Source organism: Bidens hawaiensis, unplaced genomic scaffold, assembly GCF_021521415.1.
Source record: "Bidens hawaiensis isolate Kalapana, Puna unplaced genomic scaffold, B.hawaiensis_p1.1 tig00000142_1, whole genome shotgun sequence".
Taxonomy (NCBI): domain Eukaryota; kingdom Viridiplantae; phylum Streptophyta; class Magnoliopsida; order Asterales; family Asteraceae; genus Bidens; species Bidens hawaiensis.
Genome location: NW_027491019.1, coordinates 8,563,977 through 8,582,024, shown reverse-complemented (window position 1 = coordinate 8,582,024; position 18,048 = coordinate 8,563,977). Strand labels below are relative to the sequence as shown.

General features: G+C 35.5%; 1 protein-coding gene across 1 annotated transcript; it reads right to left on the bottom strand.

Annotated features, from left to right (window-relative positions):
- Window positions 1–16,709: 16,709 nt before the first annotated feature.
- On the bottom strand, window positions 16,710–17,171 carry LOC143578053 (uncharacterized). The gene has a single exon (XM_077061753.1). The coding sequence runs from the start codon at window positions 17,169–17,171 to the stop codon at window positions 16,710–16,712; it is 462 nt and encodes a 153-aa protein (XP_076917868.1).
- Window positions 17,172–18,048: the final 877 nt, after the last annotated feature.

The following is an 18,048-nucleotide window of genomic DNA, read 5'->3' as shown; positions in this document are numbered from 1 at the left end:
CACGCTCTATTGGTTCGGTTATGGGTGGTAGGGTGTTGGGGTATGCAGGACGGCTCGGGTGAGGTAGTGGGGGAACTTGCTCGCGGTAAACCATACGCCTGATCAGACTCGGGTACAAATCCCAGCTAACGTCGTCGTCGTACATGCCTCCAGATAGGCGATACCTCTTCGGTGCAGGGGCTTCTAGTTCCGGGGCTACTTGGGGTGGCGACGAGGTAGGTAGCTGCAGTTCCTTTCCATGGGCATGAGTCACCTGGTCGGATGATGATGATGGTGGCGTCGACATCCCTACAGGGAAGTCGCGTATGCGCGCGTATGAGTGAATGAGGTAAAGAGATAAAGATAACGAAAGACTAAATAAAATATATATGCAGTGCGTAGAAATTATAACTAATGGGTCGTTGCGGTTATAGTCTAGTATGTATGCAATTTCTAGTTCGCTATAACCAATGGCTCTGATACCAATCTGTCACACCCTCAAAATCCACTAACGGAGTTTTACCGTCAGAGGGTGTGAACTAACAGGATCGGAATCATTAGTTATAATCAAACACCATAAATAAAGTTTTCAAACCACGAAACATTTAAGTTTAAATAAGTGCGGAAGCGTAAATCATAAACCAAGTGTTGCGTTACGCATGACGACTTAAAAACCCAATTAATAAAAGTTTAAAATAAGTTTTTCAAAACAATGATATTCAATGAATGCATGTTCCTATACCGCGCGCCCGCCTCGGCTACCTGAGAATAACATACTAAAAGTGTCAACACAGGGTTGGTGAGTTCACAAGATTATATAAATAAAGCGTTTGCGTTTGCGTTTACGTTTTGCGTTTGCGTTTGCGTTTGCGTTACCAGATAGTGTTAAGTCAATTATATATCAATAGGTAGCTAGCCTATAAAACAAGTGTTACTAAGTGTTCAACACCGAAGCTGACTGTTTATCAATTGTCTTGCCACCATGTCTAGCACAACCATGGAAAATTTGTTGGCCAAGATTACACCCACTCGACCTCCAGTCGAGTTTAGAGTTGGCTGGTGTTTGTCAAACCCAGTAGTACTACTCAACAGTGACTCGCTATTATACAAATACTAAACGGTTTGATGTTATGAAGGACTTTAGTTGGTTCGTTTGCCACTTAGCCTTACAAGTGATATATAACTATTAACAAAATCTAAATCGTTTGGAGTATGTTATCTACCCCAAATAAAAAGCGTTTAAAAGAGTAAAAAGAGGACGTGAAACTCACTGTTTGCGAAGAATTCAAAAACAAATCCGAGAGATGCGCGTCAAAGAAAACCTCACTAGTGCTCTAAAACAAAAATGAGATTCTCAAAGTGTTTAAACTACTATTGAGTCTCTAGATTCGGCACATAATACCTATGCATGAGATACGTTTCGTGTTTCGTTTGTGAATTATGTGTGACTCGACAAACACATTGGTGACACATTACATGTGTAAACAACTACATAAGTATCAAGTACTAACATTCTACATTACTAGTAATTATTCCCCACAAGGGCAATTTAGTCAAAAACATAGCAAATATCGATCAACAAACACGTTTCATGTATTTTCACATAGTTCAACAGCTACTTTTATCAAGACAGAATTCTACTTGGAAAGATTACTCAATTCAACAGATCATAGAATATCAATTAATTTACCAAAAATCGTCACAGAAGAACACATGAGTTAGGTTTCCAGACCTAATTTTATTGTATTTTTATTCTACATAGTTTTCTCACAAAGACCAAAACATTACAGTAAACTCACAGCAGTCAAAATCGTGCGCAACAGAATGATATTTGTTATTCCTGTTAAATGGTAAATTCAATTAATGCAAGATAAATTGGGTTAGATTCTTAACTCAATATGTTAACTTCCAGAAGTGAAACCAACCCATTTGGTCTTGTAGTTTATGAGATATGATAATTTCAAAACAGCCTAACAGCAGACCCCACAATTCAGACTTGCACTACGTTTTTGTAAAATAATAAAAGTTAACTTTTACACGTCCAAAAATTACAACTTGGACTTTTTATAAAGTAGACTCAACCTAGTACACTGTAGTGTTAATAATGTTGACCAATTACCACAATAACATTCAGTTACAGTCGTCTAAACATAAATTTAACAATCTGTTCAGTACCAGTTTACATCAAAACTCAACATAACAACAATCTATGAATCATAATCCATGCATATAACACTCTAGACACAAGATTAACCAACCATGCATATCAATCTCACGTTACACACATAGTTAGGGTTTTTCTTGAAAGTTTGAAATCAAAGAACAAGTGATTAACATGCAACAATAACACAACTAGTTATCAATTTCATTAGCAATTCATCATCAAGCATATAATCAAACCCTAACTAATCTTATTCATGAATTTCAAGAATTAGGGTTTTGATTAATCCGTTCAATATCAAAATTAAACACATAGAATGCATAGAGTAGTTGTTAATTACCTATTTAGCACCTTAATTCTTCAACAAAACTTGAAAATCCTTGTATCTATGTGTGTGTGATGTGACGGCAGCCAAGGGAGAGGGAGAGGGGGGGGGGGATCGGTTGTGAGGGAGAGGGAGGGAGGTTAGGGTTTTTGTTAATATTAAATATTAACTTGTTACACTTAAGTCCCTCTACTTCTTGTTATTCAATATCTAGTATAATTAATAACCCTTGTCTCTTGTGTTTAGTATTTCACATACTTATCAAGTAACATATAGATTATAACATATACTTATCAAGTATTTATTGTTTCGATATTTGACGTTTGTTCACCAATGGTTTGAGTCGACTCGTGTGCGTTTCGGTGCAATCCCGAAAGACTACATCTGTAGTGATTGTCATGCGTCATTTAAAACCCTAGTTTAAATGTAATGAGATGTGCGTTATAGATCAATTGATCTTAAGTTTGAATTGACAAAGTTTGGATTAACGGAGTTAACCTGAAATTGACGAATGTCACAAAAACCATTATCAAGTAGATGATTTGACAACTCATCATACCAAGCTCTTAGAGCTTGATGTAACCCATATAGAGCCTTGTTAATCTTGTACACCCTATTTGGATAATCAGGATCCTCAAAACCTGGAGGTTGAGTGACATACACCTCCTCTTCTATTTTTCCGTTCAAGAAAACAGATTTAACATCCAAATGAAACACTCTAATTTTCTTTGATGCAGCATATTCCAAAAATATTCTGATTGCTTCCAACCTTGCTACAGGAGAATATACTTATTCAAATCAATTCCTTCTTCTTGTAAGCAACCAAGAGCAACTAATCTTGCCTTGTTTTTCATTACTATTCCTCTCTCATCCCTCATGTTTATAAAAACCCACTTGGTGTCAATTGCATAGTTTCCTCCTGGCTTATCAACTAGCTCCCAGACATGCAAATTTCTGAACATTGCTAATTCCTCCAGCATAGCTTCTACCCAAATGTTGTCCTTTAGTGATTAAACAATGTTCTTTGGTTCTATTTGGTATATAAAGCAATAATACAAACAAATGTTTGTAGTTTCTGTGGTACTTCTGGTTACTCATTCATGCAGGTCATCAATGATGTTTTCAATAGGACGATTCCTTTGAACATAAGAAGATTGATTGATTTGAGTAAAAGTTAGAATTTGATCTAGATTTGAATAATTTTGATCAGGTTCATTAATGATCTATTCTTATGCATCATTTTGAATTTCTTTTTCTTCCACATTGTCACTTGATGTTGATGCAACATCATTTGAAATATTCAAATTTTGGAACAAGTTTTCAAACATTGACTGTGATCATGTTGAGTGTGGTCTTGTTGATTATCAATTGGAATACCAGATATTTCAGTGTGTTTGATGTGCTAAAACTAGTCAAATAACTATTAAGTAAATTACGCTAAACTAGACACTAAGTAATAATCTAGTATAGATAAGTAAGTCCGGATATCGCACCCACTAGAATCTTCAATTACGTAAATTAACTATTTAGACTCAACTGACCAACATGACTATTTATTTAATATTATTAAGGGGGGGGGGGGGTTTAATTGATTAATTTTAAACTAATAAAATAAACTAATTAAGAAAATACAAGAAATAAAACACAAAATAATTTAGTTAAACTGATTCAGATGGTATTGAAAAACCACCTAGGCTGGAATCTCCAAGGTTTTAGTTTTCAAATTGTTGGAAAATAATAATTATGAAACTGGGATCGTAAAATAGACACCTAAAACAAAACCCAAACAGGGCCCTGACCCTTCTCAAGAATTCGCCTATTGGTTTCTAATAAGTTTTAAGAGGCACTAGTTTTATAAATTAAACTCCCTTACGATTATCTAATTAATTATGATAGAGTACCATTATAGTGAAATCCTACCTGACAACATGGAAATAAAAGGAAATTTAATAAACTTAATTGAATCACTAGACAATATTAATTAATCAAACCTAGACGGACTCCTTATGAAGAACTAAATCTAGCAATTTTAATCAATAAAGATCTAACAATAACCTATCACCTTACAACTTTCTAGGTTAGCAGCACACTTTTATTCGTTTGACTAATAATATTATTCTTATGGTCTTATTCGAATTCAGTCATAAACTAGTAAAAAACACACAGTAGATGACCTAAGAAAATCCTAACATATGAAACGATCACCAAGGATTATGTGGAATAATAAAACTAGAAAAACCAATACCAAGTACACATACGCATCAATTAAATAAAATCAAATAGTTTACTGAATCATTAAACCATAACAGAAATTAATAGTCCAACTAAAATTAAAATATCAATGATGGTTCATTGATAGCCTAGGCAGTATATAATATTTAGCTTCTTTAATTCAAACAAAATAATAATAGAAGAAAACATGGTGAGAGTAATGAAAACGGAGGATTAAAGGTGATAAAACCCATAGTCTTCAATCTTGAATGTAAAACTCTTCAGCGAATGCTTCTTTGCCTTCAAAACCGCCAAGAATCTTGAATAAGTGCTCCAATAAACTCCAAACTCGTCAAGTGGCTGAAGGATATTTTTCAGGTTAGGGTTATGGGTGTTTATATAGTGAAACAGGGCCTAAAAATGTTAAAAAAAAACGACAAACTTTCTGGAATATTGTGCAGTGGGCGCAGCGCGACCAGGTTGAACCCCTGGCCGTGCGGCACGACGCGTCCTATAGGGTATCCGGTCCGATCGGTTCTCCTTTCGGTTCCTTTCGTGATGTGTTCCGGCTTCTCATTTAGGTTTATTTTGAATCGTTTTTCGCCCTTTTCAACCACGTTCAACTCCCGGAACCTACAAAACACCAATATGTTAATAGTATATAAATCTTAACTAAAAACGAGCAAAAACTACGTAAATATTAAATAAAAATATACAAGGGAAATATTTATATTTATCAGTATATCAAATATCCTCACACTTACTATTTTTTCGTTCCTGAAAAATCAAATGCAATGGAATCAAAATCGGAAAATATAGTCTTAAAAACAAATAGATTATTTTAAAGCTTAGAAAACATAGAACCGCTATCACCAATATTGTTGTCCACTTAAACCCATGCCTTGGTCTTTACCGGAAAAAGTAATATCCAACAATTTATTTATTTATATAACTCAGTGGTTTACACTATTAAGACCCATTTATTTTCAGTTTTTACAGGACCAGACCACCCCAACTTGACATAAAACTCAAAATTAGTAGATTTAAAATTTTGTGTTGCTCTTGTTCATGAATAGTTAAGACGATCAAGGGTATTGTTTATCCACCTAAGCTTATGCATCAAAGTCTACCAAAGCAGCCATTAGATATAATTAAGATATAATTAATTAATTAGCTAGTGTTCCCCACAACATGACATACCCCCATTATCAAGCAGTACCCCGAAACCTTCACCATAGGTGAGTATGCACGAATTCATCTATAGGGTTTACATGTGTCGTGTCCCTTGTGGTATGTTTCTTAATGGTAATGAGACGCGACAAGGGGACCCCACATGGCTAACATCGTGGATCGTCAAGTTAGTAGTGTATTTGTACTTTAAGTACGTAGTGATCAAGTTTAATGGCTTATAATTTGGAAGAAAACTGCGGGTTTGCTCTTTTTTTTAGCTTTTTAATATTCACAAACCCACTTAGGAATTGTGAACACCCAGATGATAAACCGCATACAGACCCATAGTCTCCGGACCCAAGGCATTCCATCAATATAAGATTTAAGGATATAAAACCATACGCCAATGATGTGTAAAACACTAAAACTAAACGATTTAAGATTAATATCACCGGCTACTTGGCATAAACTTACCCAAGAATCATATGATAACGTATTCAAACTTAAAATTCATAATATTTTCACATTCATACAAAAAATTGAGTCTTGAGTATGGCCCGACCTTTCATTACCTATTTTCCACGAATAAAACACTTTACTCACTAAAGATTATATCTATTCGTTACCCATTTATCAAATTGCCCTTTCATTCTCAAAGCTGAGTCTACCGACACATCCCAAGTTAAGTGTGTTTTCTTTAATATTATCTCTTATTATTAGTAGTTTGAAAAACCAATTTTCAATAATTATCATCATCTTCCATTTTAATGCAGAAAACTATATTCAAGGGACATTTTACGAAACTTTTTTTCATTTTTTTAAAGTTAAATTTAAACTATGACTCAAATATCCTAACCCCAACACTTTAATTTTGCATTGTCCTCAATGCAAGGATAAGGATGACTTAAAATAAAAATAAAGTCGGACTACAAAAAACTAAAAACCTAACTTAAAAAATAAAAACAAAATAAAAAGTAAATAAGCTAGATAATGGAACAAACTTAGCTGGTAATATGCGCATGAAATATGATGCAAACGTCTTTATCATGAATCCCCTCCAATTACGAATGTCGGTCCCGTATATCTCACTTAATCGCTCACTTACTGACTATCGTAACCCGCACAAATGTGTCGACAAGAAGGTTACGACATACTACTATTTGTGAAAAACTAAGGAATATTAAAGGTGGAATCAAAAATACTCTTAATATTGCTCAACGGCCAGAAAAGTAACACACACGAAGAAACTAAAAGGATTTCCATTTAATATTGTGAAGGATACAATCGAAAATCAATTAGGGTTTCTAGGTGGAATGTATGGATTTATGGCAGATTTCCGTAAAGGAATAAGACAGTCGTCAAATCAAATATTCGCTCAGTTTCCGTTGTCTCGTCTCTATCATAGGCGTGCCCTAAAGTTTCCTTTTATAGGCATGCCCTGACACCTGACATTCCTTCTAGAAAAAAACTTATCATTGATATAAAACATATTCAAACATATAAAAAAAGTGTGCTGGTGATATTGTAGCTTGCTCGAGGTTGAACCTTGCTCGTTAGAACTCCTCAAGTAATTTCTTCATCAACTTCCTTCAAGTTTGCTGGGACCACTGTTTATTATGAATAAACCTTGCTCGATTCACCAAAATACTTGGTTTTAGCTTGGTTTAGTCAAGAGTTTGTATGAAACAAACCTTGCTTGACTTTGAAGAACAACCTTGCTTGATGAAGTGTAGTTTGCTCGTACAAATACTTAAAAAGTATTCTATAAGATAACATTGCTCGAAGAGCAAAATACCTTGCTTGACTAAGTTTAGGCTTGCTCGGATGCCTAAGTGTGCTCGGATTCCATTCTTAGCCATTATCAAGGAGGTTGAGAAGATTCCAATGTTCATTTAGTCTTTTCTCATCCCAACAATCACCCCCTAGATTGGAACACACTCAGCTGCACCAAACCACCTATTAGTTACATACACTTTCCAAAATACACATCAAAATAAGTGTCTTCAATATCTTGAACTTGATGCTTCTCTTCTTCTGTCATGCTTGACTGCAGCGGCTTTCTCCTTGAATAAGAAGATCTCCATGTGGTGTGGATGTTGAGAGGGCAGATTCCATCTAATTATATCCTCCAAATCCTCCACATGAAGAAATTCCATATCAGTTTCATGAAGAAACTCCACATGAAGGATTGATCTTTTTGTTCAAATACAATCTTTGAAATTCTTCCATTCTTCTGGACCTTATGGTTTGACCTGGTCATCTGCTACCTCGTATTTAATCATTCTTTAAAGTTGGCAAGAGGATTGGAATATGTGGTCTTCTCTTTGTTTGAAGCTTCAGTTAGCATTATGTCCATCATCTTCCTCTGCCTCTTGTTCCTTTCAAAGTTTGATAGTTCCAACTTTCTCTTCATATTTAATAGAGGAAATCCTTTCCTAGATTGATCTTTCAAGTATTTGGAAAGCTTATACCTTTGTTGCTTGGCAAAACTCTATCTATCTTGATAGTCATATAAGTTCATTGTTGCGATATTTTCCAACTGTTCTCTCTTGAACTCCTGAAATCATCTTTAAATACAATATTCCTCAACTCTCCACCAGTCACGATGACCTTTAGTGATTTTGTCCTGGCATCAAGATACAACTTTTTGGGTAGGTCCACATCAGTTGGTGGTCTTTGTTGTCGTTGATGTGTTGCTCTTGTAGTTGGAATTGGGACACTTAAAGTGGAAGACCTTGGAGCATATTTCTTTTTAGGTATTGGTCTTCACACATGCCCAGTTTATTCAAACATACTTATGATTTGTTCTTTTGTCATCATCACAATTTTCAAATAATCTCCACCTTATTTTGCCATTGTTGTAATCATCTTCATTACTTCATCATCAGTTGGACCAACAGGTATTGAACTTTTATTTTTAATTGGTTCACTCCTTGGTCCACACTAAAATTCCAACAATCTCCTCTCCTCTGCCTCCAATCTCTCCCATTCTTCTTTTTAAGTGTAAAATAGCTCTTTTAATTGGCCCTTTCCAAGATTATCAAATGTCACACCCCGACTTAGGACCTAGGTGTGTGACCACAAGTTGATACCTGTTTTGTAAATATATATGAGTTTATAGGTTAATTTTAGTAGAAAACTTTTAGGTTGATATAATATTAATTCACATTGAAAATTTACTTGGGAATTAAATACTCGAGTATTCGTTTACAAAATATGTGTTTCTTATTAGAAGGATTTAATTTAGCAACAACGGAGCCATCTTGTAATGCGTTTCTATCTTTATAAAGACTTCAATCCTTGCTATTTCTACTAATGCTTAATTACCTGCAATGGGTTGGAAAAATACGTCAGCTATGTCCTAGTGAACACGCATGACTCCAAAAACATTTAAATAACAGTTACAATATAAATATAGTTTTTTGTACACTCAACAAGAAGTATTTCATTCTTGGGATTTGTACCACTACCTTACACACACAAAACTGTTCCCCGAGCCACGTAGCCCATCTTGGAGACCTAGTTATGACTGTTAGTCCACGGCCACGTAGCCTTGGACTGTTTAGGCTAAACAGTTAGGTATGGATCTAGACACATGTGTAATCGGTCGGAGTTGCTTTTATTTTTTACTTTGTATTATAAAATTTTAGAGATCACGCAATCTCATGTAAACGTTGTCGGACTCTTTAAAACAATCACCCAATCATCTTATCGAGTATAAATATGTTGGACTGATTGTAAAGGTTAACGTATTCACATGTACCGTCGGTGCGTTTGAAACCTTTCTTGATTGAGAATGTTATTAACCTATACACAAATAGGTTTGTATAATTATATGAATGGTGCTTCTTGATTAAGCTATGATTGTTAAGCTTAACCTTGAAATCATTTATCTCTTTGTTTGTGAATGAAAACACTTTGTTTTATGTGACGTTTGTTATAGCATGCTTTGGCTTAATAGATTATAAAAAGTTGGTGAATTTCTCCAGGTAAGTAAACGGGTCCCTCAGTTGATTGGGATTTGTACGAATTACTTTTCCTTAGGCAAGAAACTCACTACTAGTGATATCCCCCTTACAGTTTACTACATGCCCGTCAAAATATATTTCTTGTTAACTCTTCATCAAGAAGTAGCGTTTAAGAAAACTTGTTTATGAATGTTTATAAAATGTTTTCAGGGTTAAAGGCCATAGCCTTGATTAATGTCTAATCTATAACTTTAATAACTTAAACGTAACTCCTACCTTAGTACAAACCCTTGGAATGATAACATTAAGAAAATAGTGATGACTTGTCGGTAGGATCTTGATCTACTCATTTATGTTATTGCTACTCATTTATAACATCAAAGGTTTCACAAACTTCAAGAAAATAAAACGCCTGCTCGTTACGGCAATCGCGCATGCTTTCCAATGTTAAGTGTGTGAAAGTGGAGGTGTTGTGGGATGAGAATGGCTCAATACCTGTCACCCCCATTTTAGGGAAAATCCGTAACCCGTCACGATACGCGATGGGTTTTCCTTTACCCAATCGCGTATCGCGGCGCTGCAATATTACGCCGCCTTGTCACATGGTGACACGTGCAAGTCATATCGTGCCATGTGTTAGCACGTGCTTGGACACGTGTCCAGTTACTTAACATGGTTATCGCGATACATGATGATCTTATTGGTAAAACCGTAGCATATCGCTACACCGCCGAATTCCGGGTCTTTGTGCAAGTCCATTGCTATACGTGATGGGTGAATTAACTACCCCGTCGCATATCGTGATGATTAAAAATTTTCAAATTTACATTTCAAATCCCTAGACTTATAAGTTAGTCATTTTTGGCTAAATCCTATGAAGGTATTTTACGCGGTGTTACATCCTCCCCACCTTTTAGAATAATCTCGTCCTCGAGATTTATTGGAATAGATAGGGATACTTCTTCTTCATTTATGACTCGAGCTCCCACATATACTCGTGTCTTCGTCTTAAGTCCCTTTTGACTTTCACGGGCTTAAGTCACTTGCGCTTGAGGAACTTGATCATGTTGTCTTCAATTTGAATTGGTTGCTCTACAAACTTAATGTAACACCCCGTAACCGCAGCGGAAACGTAAACGGGATGCAACAGACACATCTGATATCAACAGCATTGATTATAAAGAAAACACCACTACAATAATTTAAACGTATTACATTGTTCCAAGTTTCGTTACCGACTAGGCGTTATCACATAAGTTTTACCAATATTACGTTAACATGTTTAATACAAAATATAAACTCTTAAGCTTCCACAAAATAGCACACATCATCAAGCACGTATCACTCATTCCAATTTGGGTGTACCTAGAAAGCATGTAAAGAAAACGGGTCAACTACGAATAGTTGGTGAGTTTCACTAATTTAAGTAAACCATGACAAATCATTTTAATAATCATAAATTAATGATGTAATTATGCTGAGCCTACAAGTGAAAACTCTGTTAACCCAGAAACACATTTAATAACCTCTGGGGACACTGTTAACCCAGAAACACATTTAATAACCTCTGGGGACACTGTTAACCCAGAAATACATTTAATAACCTCTGGGGACACTGTTAACCCAGAAATACATTTAATAGCCTCTGGGGACACTGTTAACCCAGAAATACATTTAATAACCTCTGGGGACACTGTTAACCCAGATCACAGTTTCGGGCCTTACAATATTAGCAACTCAGACAATTACCATCTTAATACATTACCGTACGATTCCCGTACAATAAACATTATATAAATACATTCATTTCCATGCGATCGGCATGTACTTAAACACTTTGATAAAAACATGCTTTCCGCCCCGGGAAAATATTTAAACAGTTCAATAAAAAGGGGCTCGTGAAACTCACCTTTTTGGTGAGCAGAGATGTAATACTGGCACGGCTACCTGTCCGGATCTGTAATACGATCCCTAAGTCGTTACTACACCATTTCTATTAATATAACTTAAATTCGTGTTAACCGGTACGTCCGGGGACATTGTTAATCCAGTACCGTACACGATCCGGGGACAATGTTAACCCCGATACACTTCTCAGGACTTAGATTGTGATATCACTTAGAGTTCTTTAGTCAAAACTATCATTAGTTTGTTTTCTCGTTTTGCGTGCCTAGCACGGTTATTCGTCTTTATGTTTTCAAAAATGAGTTTGGCCATATACGGCCTGAAAATAGTTGTTATTGATATTTTAATTAAAGTGGTGAAATTAGAGCTCGGTTTAGACACCCCGTTTGGCCGCGGGGCCCGTTTCCGTCTTTAATATACCGGAAACGACTAAATCGGGTAAAGTTACCCAAATCATCCGAATTACTTTCGGATGATTTATTTTTACTTGATTTACTCAGTTTCATGAAAATAGTCCATTTTTAGGGTTTTTATACACCAGTCAGCTCGCTTAGGCGAACTTTGCCGGTTTACTCGTTTTAAGCTTTAAAAGTTTGTTTTTATGTTCTGTTTAGCACAAATAATTATCCGTTTAGTCTCGGATCTTGAAATTTTGCCCAAATCAGTTTTTGACAGTAAGGAATTTTGAAAAAATATTTCCAGAATTAATTTTTATATTTAACATTTATTTATCTATTTTTAACGTCATTTAAACACCAAATATGTCGAAAATACCAAACGACCTTAGAAAAATCCCAAATTTTTCTGGGATAACTCCTGCCATCCATATAGTTCCCAGTAATTTTTACAGAACCAAAAACTCATTTTTCATGCCATTTTCACCAAAACCGAGCTAGAACACCCTAGAACTCGTTTTACCGAAAAGCCTACTTAGACTTCTCCAATGGACCTGAAATTTTGTGTGTGACTTTTATATGTTATAAAAAGCTTATCTGAATTTTTCCAGAATTTTTCATGATGTTTAGCTATTTTTCACCATTTTTAGCCAAAACCGAACATTAAATTCACCAAATATTCATCCTTTATCCAAAAATTACCAAAATTTCACAGATCTCATATTTTCATGTGTAGATCATCTCTGTGAAATTTCATGACTCAACTCTACGTCTACCACAATCTGTCCAAATCTTACAAATCATACGAAAAACCGAACTACCTTGTGTTTCTAGCTTTAGATCGCAAAGATCTTGCTTTCTAGCCTTTGCTAGCAACTAGATACAACACCTACAAGCACAACAACACCACACCAAGAAAGTTATACCCACAATCAAGCCATTTCATTCATGGTTTCGGTTAAGACATCAAAACAAAGATTTTAACCGTAAAAATTCGTTTTTGACTCTTTTAACTCCTTTCTTGGACCAAGATCCCTTGTATAACTTGTATACATCACTTGATCATGCAAGAATCGGTTTCATCTCGGGTTTTCACCCATTTTTCACTTGAAACCTCATTTTCTCATGATTTTGGAATTAAAAAGCAAGATCAAACCATAATAACATGTTTATACCTTGTGGATCTTCTTAAAAATCAAAGGTTTTGGTTGAATGTGTAAAGGGTTGAGAGGATTTGGAGAGTTGGAATGTAAAAAAAAGAAAATGAAGTGTGTGTGTGTGTACCCATGGACCGATCGGTCCATGTATGGTGTGGGGGGGGGGGCCCACATCTCAAACCTTGGCCACATATTTGGATTGTGTAATCCGGATAATGTTGTGGATAATCTGGTTCAGTTCGTTTTTCGGGTAAACACTTAATTCGGCTTAAAACGAGGCTAAAACGGTCGTTTTTCGGCTTAAAAATAAAATTTATATAAAACCGATTTAAAATCTTTAAAAACATAAACCATGACATTTATTGACTCAACACATCATATTGTCGGTCATTGTGCATCTTTTTCGGCTTGATCGATCGTCTCTTGCTTGGTTTGATGTTAAAGGTTTCGTTTAACGTACCGACGTACTAATAAATCGAAATCCTTTTTCTGTGCTATAATTCACTTATCCCGAAGCCTTAATACTTCGTAAACCTTACTAAACATCATATATTTCATCTATGACGTAATCCCCGATTCGTTCGGGTTTCAATAACCGTTCATCGGTTAATCGTAATTCCAATACGACTAACTGTACATTCGAGTATAATTCGTACTGTGAATCTTATATACTCGTACAAACACATTATAATTCATATATTTAGTATTAAATAACACATAAATGGTATATTCCGGCTAGGGTATACCTGAATTTGCCGGAATCGTTACAATTAAGCTTTCCATTGACCTTGACATCTTTTAATGGCATTGTAAGAGTTTCGTCGGCTAAACACTTGCGTAGATTGGATACGTGATACATGTCGTGAATGCCTTTCATTTCTTTGGGTTATTCCAGTCGATAAGCAACTGGTCCGATTCTTTCGAGTATTTTGAATTGTCCAACGAAACGTGGACTTTATTTTCCTTTCTTCCCGAATCGTACTACACCTTTCCATGGTGATACTTTGAGTAGTACTATATCGCCTTATTTGAATTCTAATGGTTTGTGGCGGATGTCCGCATAGCTCTTCTATCTATCCCTTGCCGCTTTCAATCTTTCATGAATTTGTATAACTTAATCAGTGGTTCTTTGAACAATTTTGGGTTCTGAAAATTGATTATCTCCTGTTTCAGACCAACATACAGGTGTCATACACTTACACCCATACAATGCATCAAATGGTGCCATTTGGATAATTGTATGATTACTATTATTGTACGAGAATTCTATTAGAGCAAGATGATATCCCAACTTCCTCCTAAATCAATGAAACATGAACGAAGCATATCTTTTAAGGTTTCAATCGTCTGTTCACTTTGGCCATCAGTTTGGGGATGATATGAGGTAATTAAGTTTAATCGGTCCCCATGTCTTTTTGAAAAATTGACCAAAAGCTTGAGGTAAAACGACTATCTCTATCGGAGATGATGGATAGCGGCACACCATTTAAAGATACTTTGTTTTCGACATACATTTGTGCTAACTTATCCATGCTGAATGTTTCTTGTATTGTAGATAGACTTACCAAGTCTTCTCATTTTAAAGGGCTCTCGCGCGATCTTAATCTTAACAAGCAAAAGCTCTATGAGACGACCTTACTTCCTATCACCTCTCAGTCTCTAAGAAGGTGTTCACCCTATGAATATAATCAATTAACTTACCCACTTAAACCCTACGGTTGATCACCCACAAACAATCTCTAAACACAAAGTAAAGAGTTCAAACAAGCAAAAATCAATCAAAACTAATTCAATCAAACAAAGCAAGAGGTATATGAGTGTAATTAACAAATCACAGCCACTAAACACAACCTAATTCAATGTTAAACCAAACTTTTCATTAACAAATCAAGCCATGATGATTAACAATCCATATTACTGACTAAAACCTAACAATAAACATCTAACCTAGGTAGAACTAACAAGTTTAGCCTAACATATTATTTGGACAGCAGCATATACTTAATGTAAACATCATAAAACTCAACATAAACATAATTAAACTCATTCAAGAATCAATATCAATCAAGCATAAGTCAATCTTCAATTCAATTGCAAAACAATCCAAGTTAAGAGATCAAATCAACTAGTTATGAATCTTGAACAAGAACACAAAGTTTATGGATGTAATACTCAATGATATGGCTGAGTTTCTTGATGTTGATGACCTGTAGCTGCTGTACCAAGTCTCCTTCGATGATCTACTTCCTTTCCTAGCCACCACAAAGCTTCAAAAATTATTTTTCTCTTCCTCTCTTGCTGCCAATTGCAAAAAACGAATTTCTTGGTGAAGGGGGTGTTGATTCCGGGATTTAGAGATGGTTAGGGTTTGTTTTTTTTTGTTGTTAATAATCTTATATAATATCATGTAAGGCTTTGATCTTGTGGGCTTGGGTCGGGCCTTGAGTTTTAGTCTTCAAAATTGATCAAAAAGGCCCATTTTCTCTTCCAAAACCCATACTTTTTCTCTTGTACAACTCATAACCTACACCAAGTATTAAGCTTTCTAAGATCATGTTAAAATGAGTTAAAATCATCAATTATTATATAATTAAGCATCTAGAACATGATAAAAAGGTACGGAAAGTAAGTGTGTTTTACAACACATCAATAAAGTTATCAAATCCTTCTAGCAAGGCCAAGATAGGTGCATTGGTTAACTTTTGTTCAAGTGTTTCGAATGTTTCTGTAATATCTAGCTAATCCTCATTCAAACTTAATTGATTTCCTAGTGAGTGAAGTTAAGGGAATTGCTCTTCTAGAGAAATATTGAATGAATCTTCAGTAATATCTAGCTAATCCTCAAAAACTTCTAACTTGTGTCGGTGTTTTGGGTTTCTCCCATTTAGTAATGGCTTATATCTTTGCTAGGTCGATTTGAATACCCTTTTCATTTATGATATGGCCAAGAAATTGAACTTCGGATAACCAAAATTCACATTTAGAGAATTTGGCGTACAACTTCTCGTTTGTTAGGGTTTCAAGTATGGTTTTGAGATGTACTTGATGATCATCTTTGGATTTTGAGTAAACAAGAATATCACCAATGAATACAATAACAAACTTGTCAAGATATGGTTTACAAATATGATTCATCATGTCCATGAAAGCTGTCGGAGCATTAGTGAGTCCAAAAGGCATAACGGTGAATTCATAATGTCTGTATCAGGTTTTAAATGCCGTTTTAGGGATATCTTCTTGTACATTCAACTGATGGTAACCCGATCATAGATCAATTTTAGAAAAACAAGTTGCTCCTTGGAGCTGATCAAACAGATCATTTATTCTTGGGAGTGGATACTTATTCTTGATTGTAACCTTATTTAGCTCACGATAAGCTATACACATTCTGATTGATCCATCTCTCTTCTTAACACATAGAAGTGGAGCTCCCCATGGTTACGAACTCGGTCGTATGAATCCTTTCTCCAAAAGTTCATCTAACTGTTTCTTCAACTCTTTCAATTCAGTGGGTGCTAGTTTATAGGGGGATTTAGATATCAGTGAAGTTCCGGATATAAGGTCGATTCTAAAATCCACTTCTCTATCTGTTGGGGCTCCTGGTAACTCATCAGCAAACACATCTTGGAATTCAGATACGATTGGCACTTCTTCCATTCTCTTGGATTCAGGTTCTTTGGTTACATAGGCCATGAATGCAAGGTATCCCTTACCTAAGTAACTACTTTCTTTTTTCTTCGAAATTATTCCTACCTTTCCTGCCTCTTTGTCACCGGTTATTCGAATGATTTTGTTATTAGACGTTCGGATGTCAATGGCTTTATCATTACATAGAATACTGGCTAGATTAGATGATAACCAATCCATTCCTAAAACTAAATCAAAACATGCTAATGTCATAGGTAACAATTGTACAGGTATGATGTAATCGGCTAAAGAAATTGCAGCTCTATTTAAAGCTTCGGTTATTCTACATACATTTCCATCAGCAGTTTCGACTTCATAATGTTTATCTAGTTTAACTAAGGGTTAATTTAATAGACTACATGATTTATAATCTATTAAACTTTGGTTTGCAACTGAGTCAAATAAAACCCTAGCATAAACATTATTAATAGGAAACGTACCGGTGATCACGTCCCTTTCTTGGTATCGGTCTTGGAACCCTACCACTTGCATCACCCGCTGCTGTTGTCGGCTTCTTCTTCGAACATTCCATACTAAACATACCACTGTCTTTCTCTTGTAGTCGGCTTCAACATGACCCAGTTTCTTGTAGAAATTACATACAATGGTATTTAGGGGTCGTTGACATCTCCCAAAGTGTCTTCTACCACATGTTTCATAAATCAGACGATTGTACACAAACGCTCCTTCCCTATTCTTTTCTACTTCTTTAACTTTTCCTCCAACATTCGACCTTCCATCCTCTTTCTTCTTTCATCCCTATTACTGATCATCCTGTCCATTAAACACCCAGCCAACTCCATGGCCGATTCAGTTGTCGATGGCATATGTGAACGTACCTAATCACGGATCTCGATTGGTAGTCCGTAAATGTATCGTGTCACTGTATTAATTTCGGGGGTGACCAAGTGAGGGACAATCCTACGTTATTCAAGAAATTTGGTACTATATTTCTTGAGATTCGTTCCGACAACTTTTTGATTCCATAGCTTGGTTTGTATTTGATCGATTTCTTTGATTGGATAGAATTTCTTTAGTATCATTTCTTTAAACGTTGCCCATTCCAAATTATACAAATTCTCTCTACCCT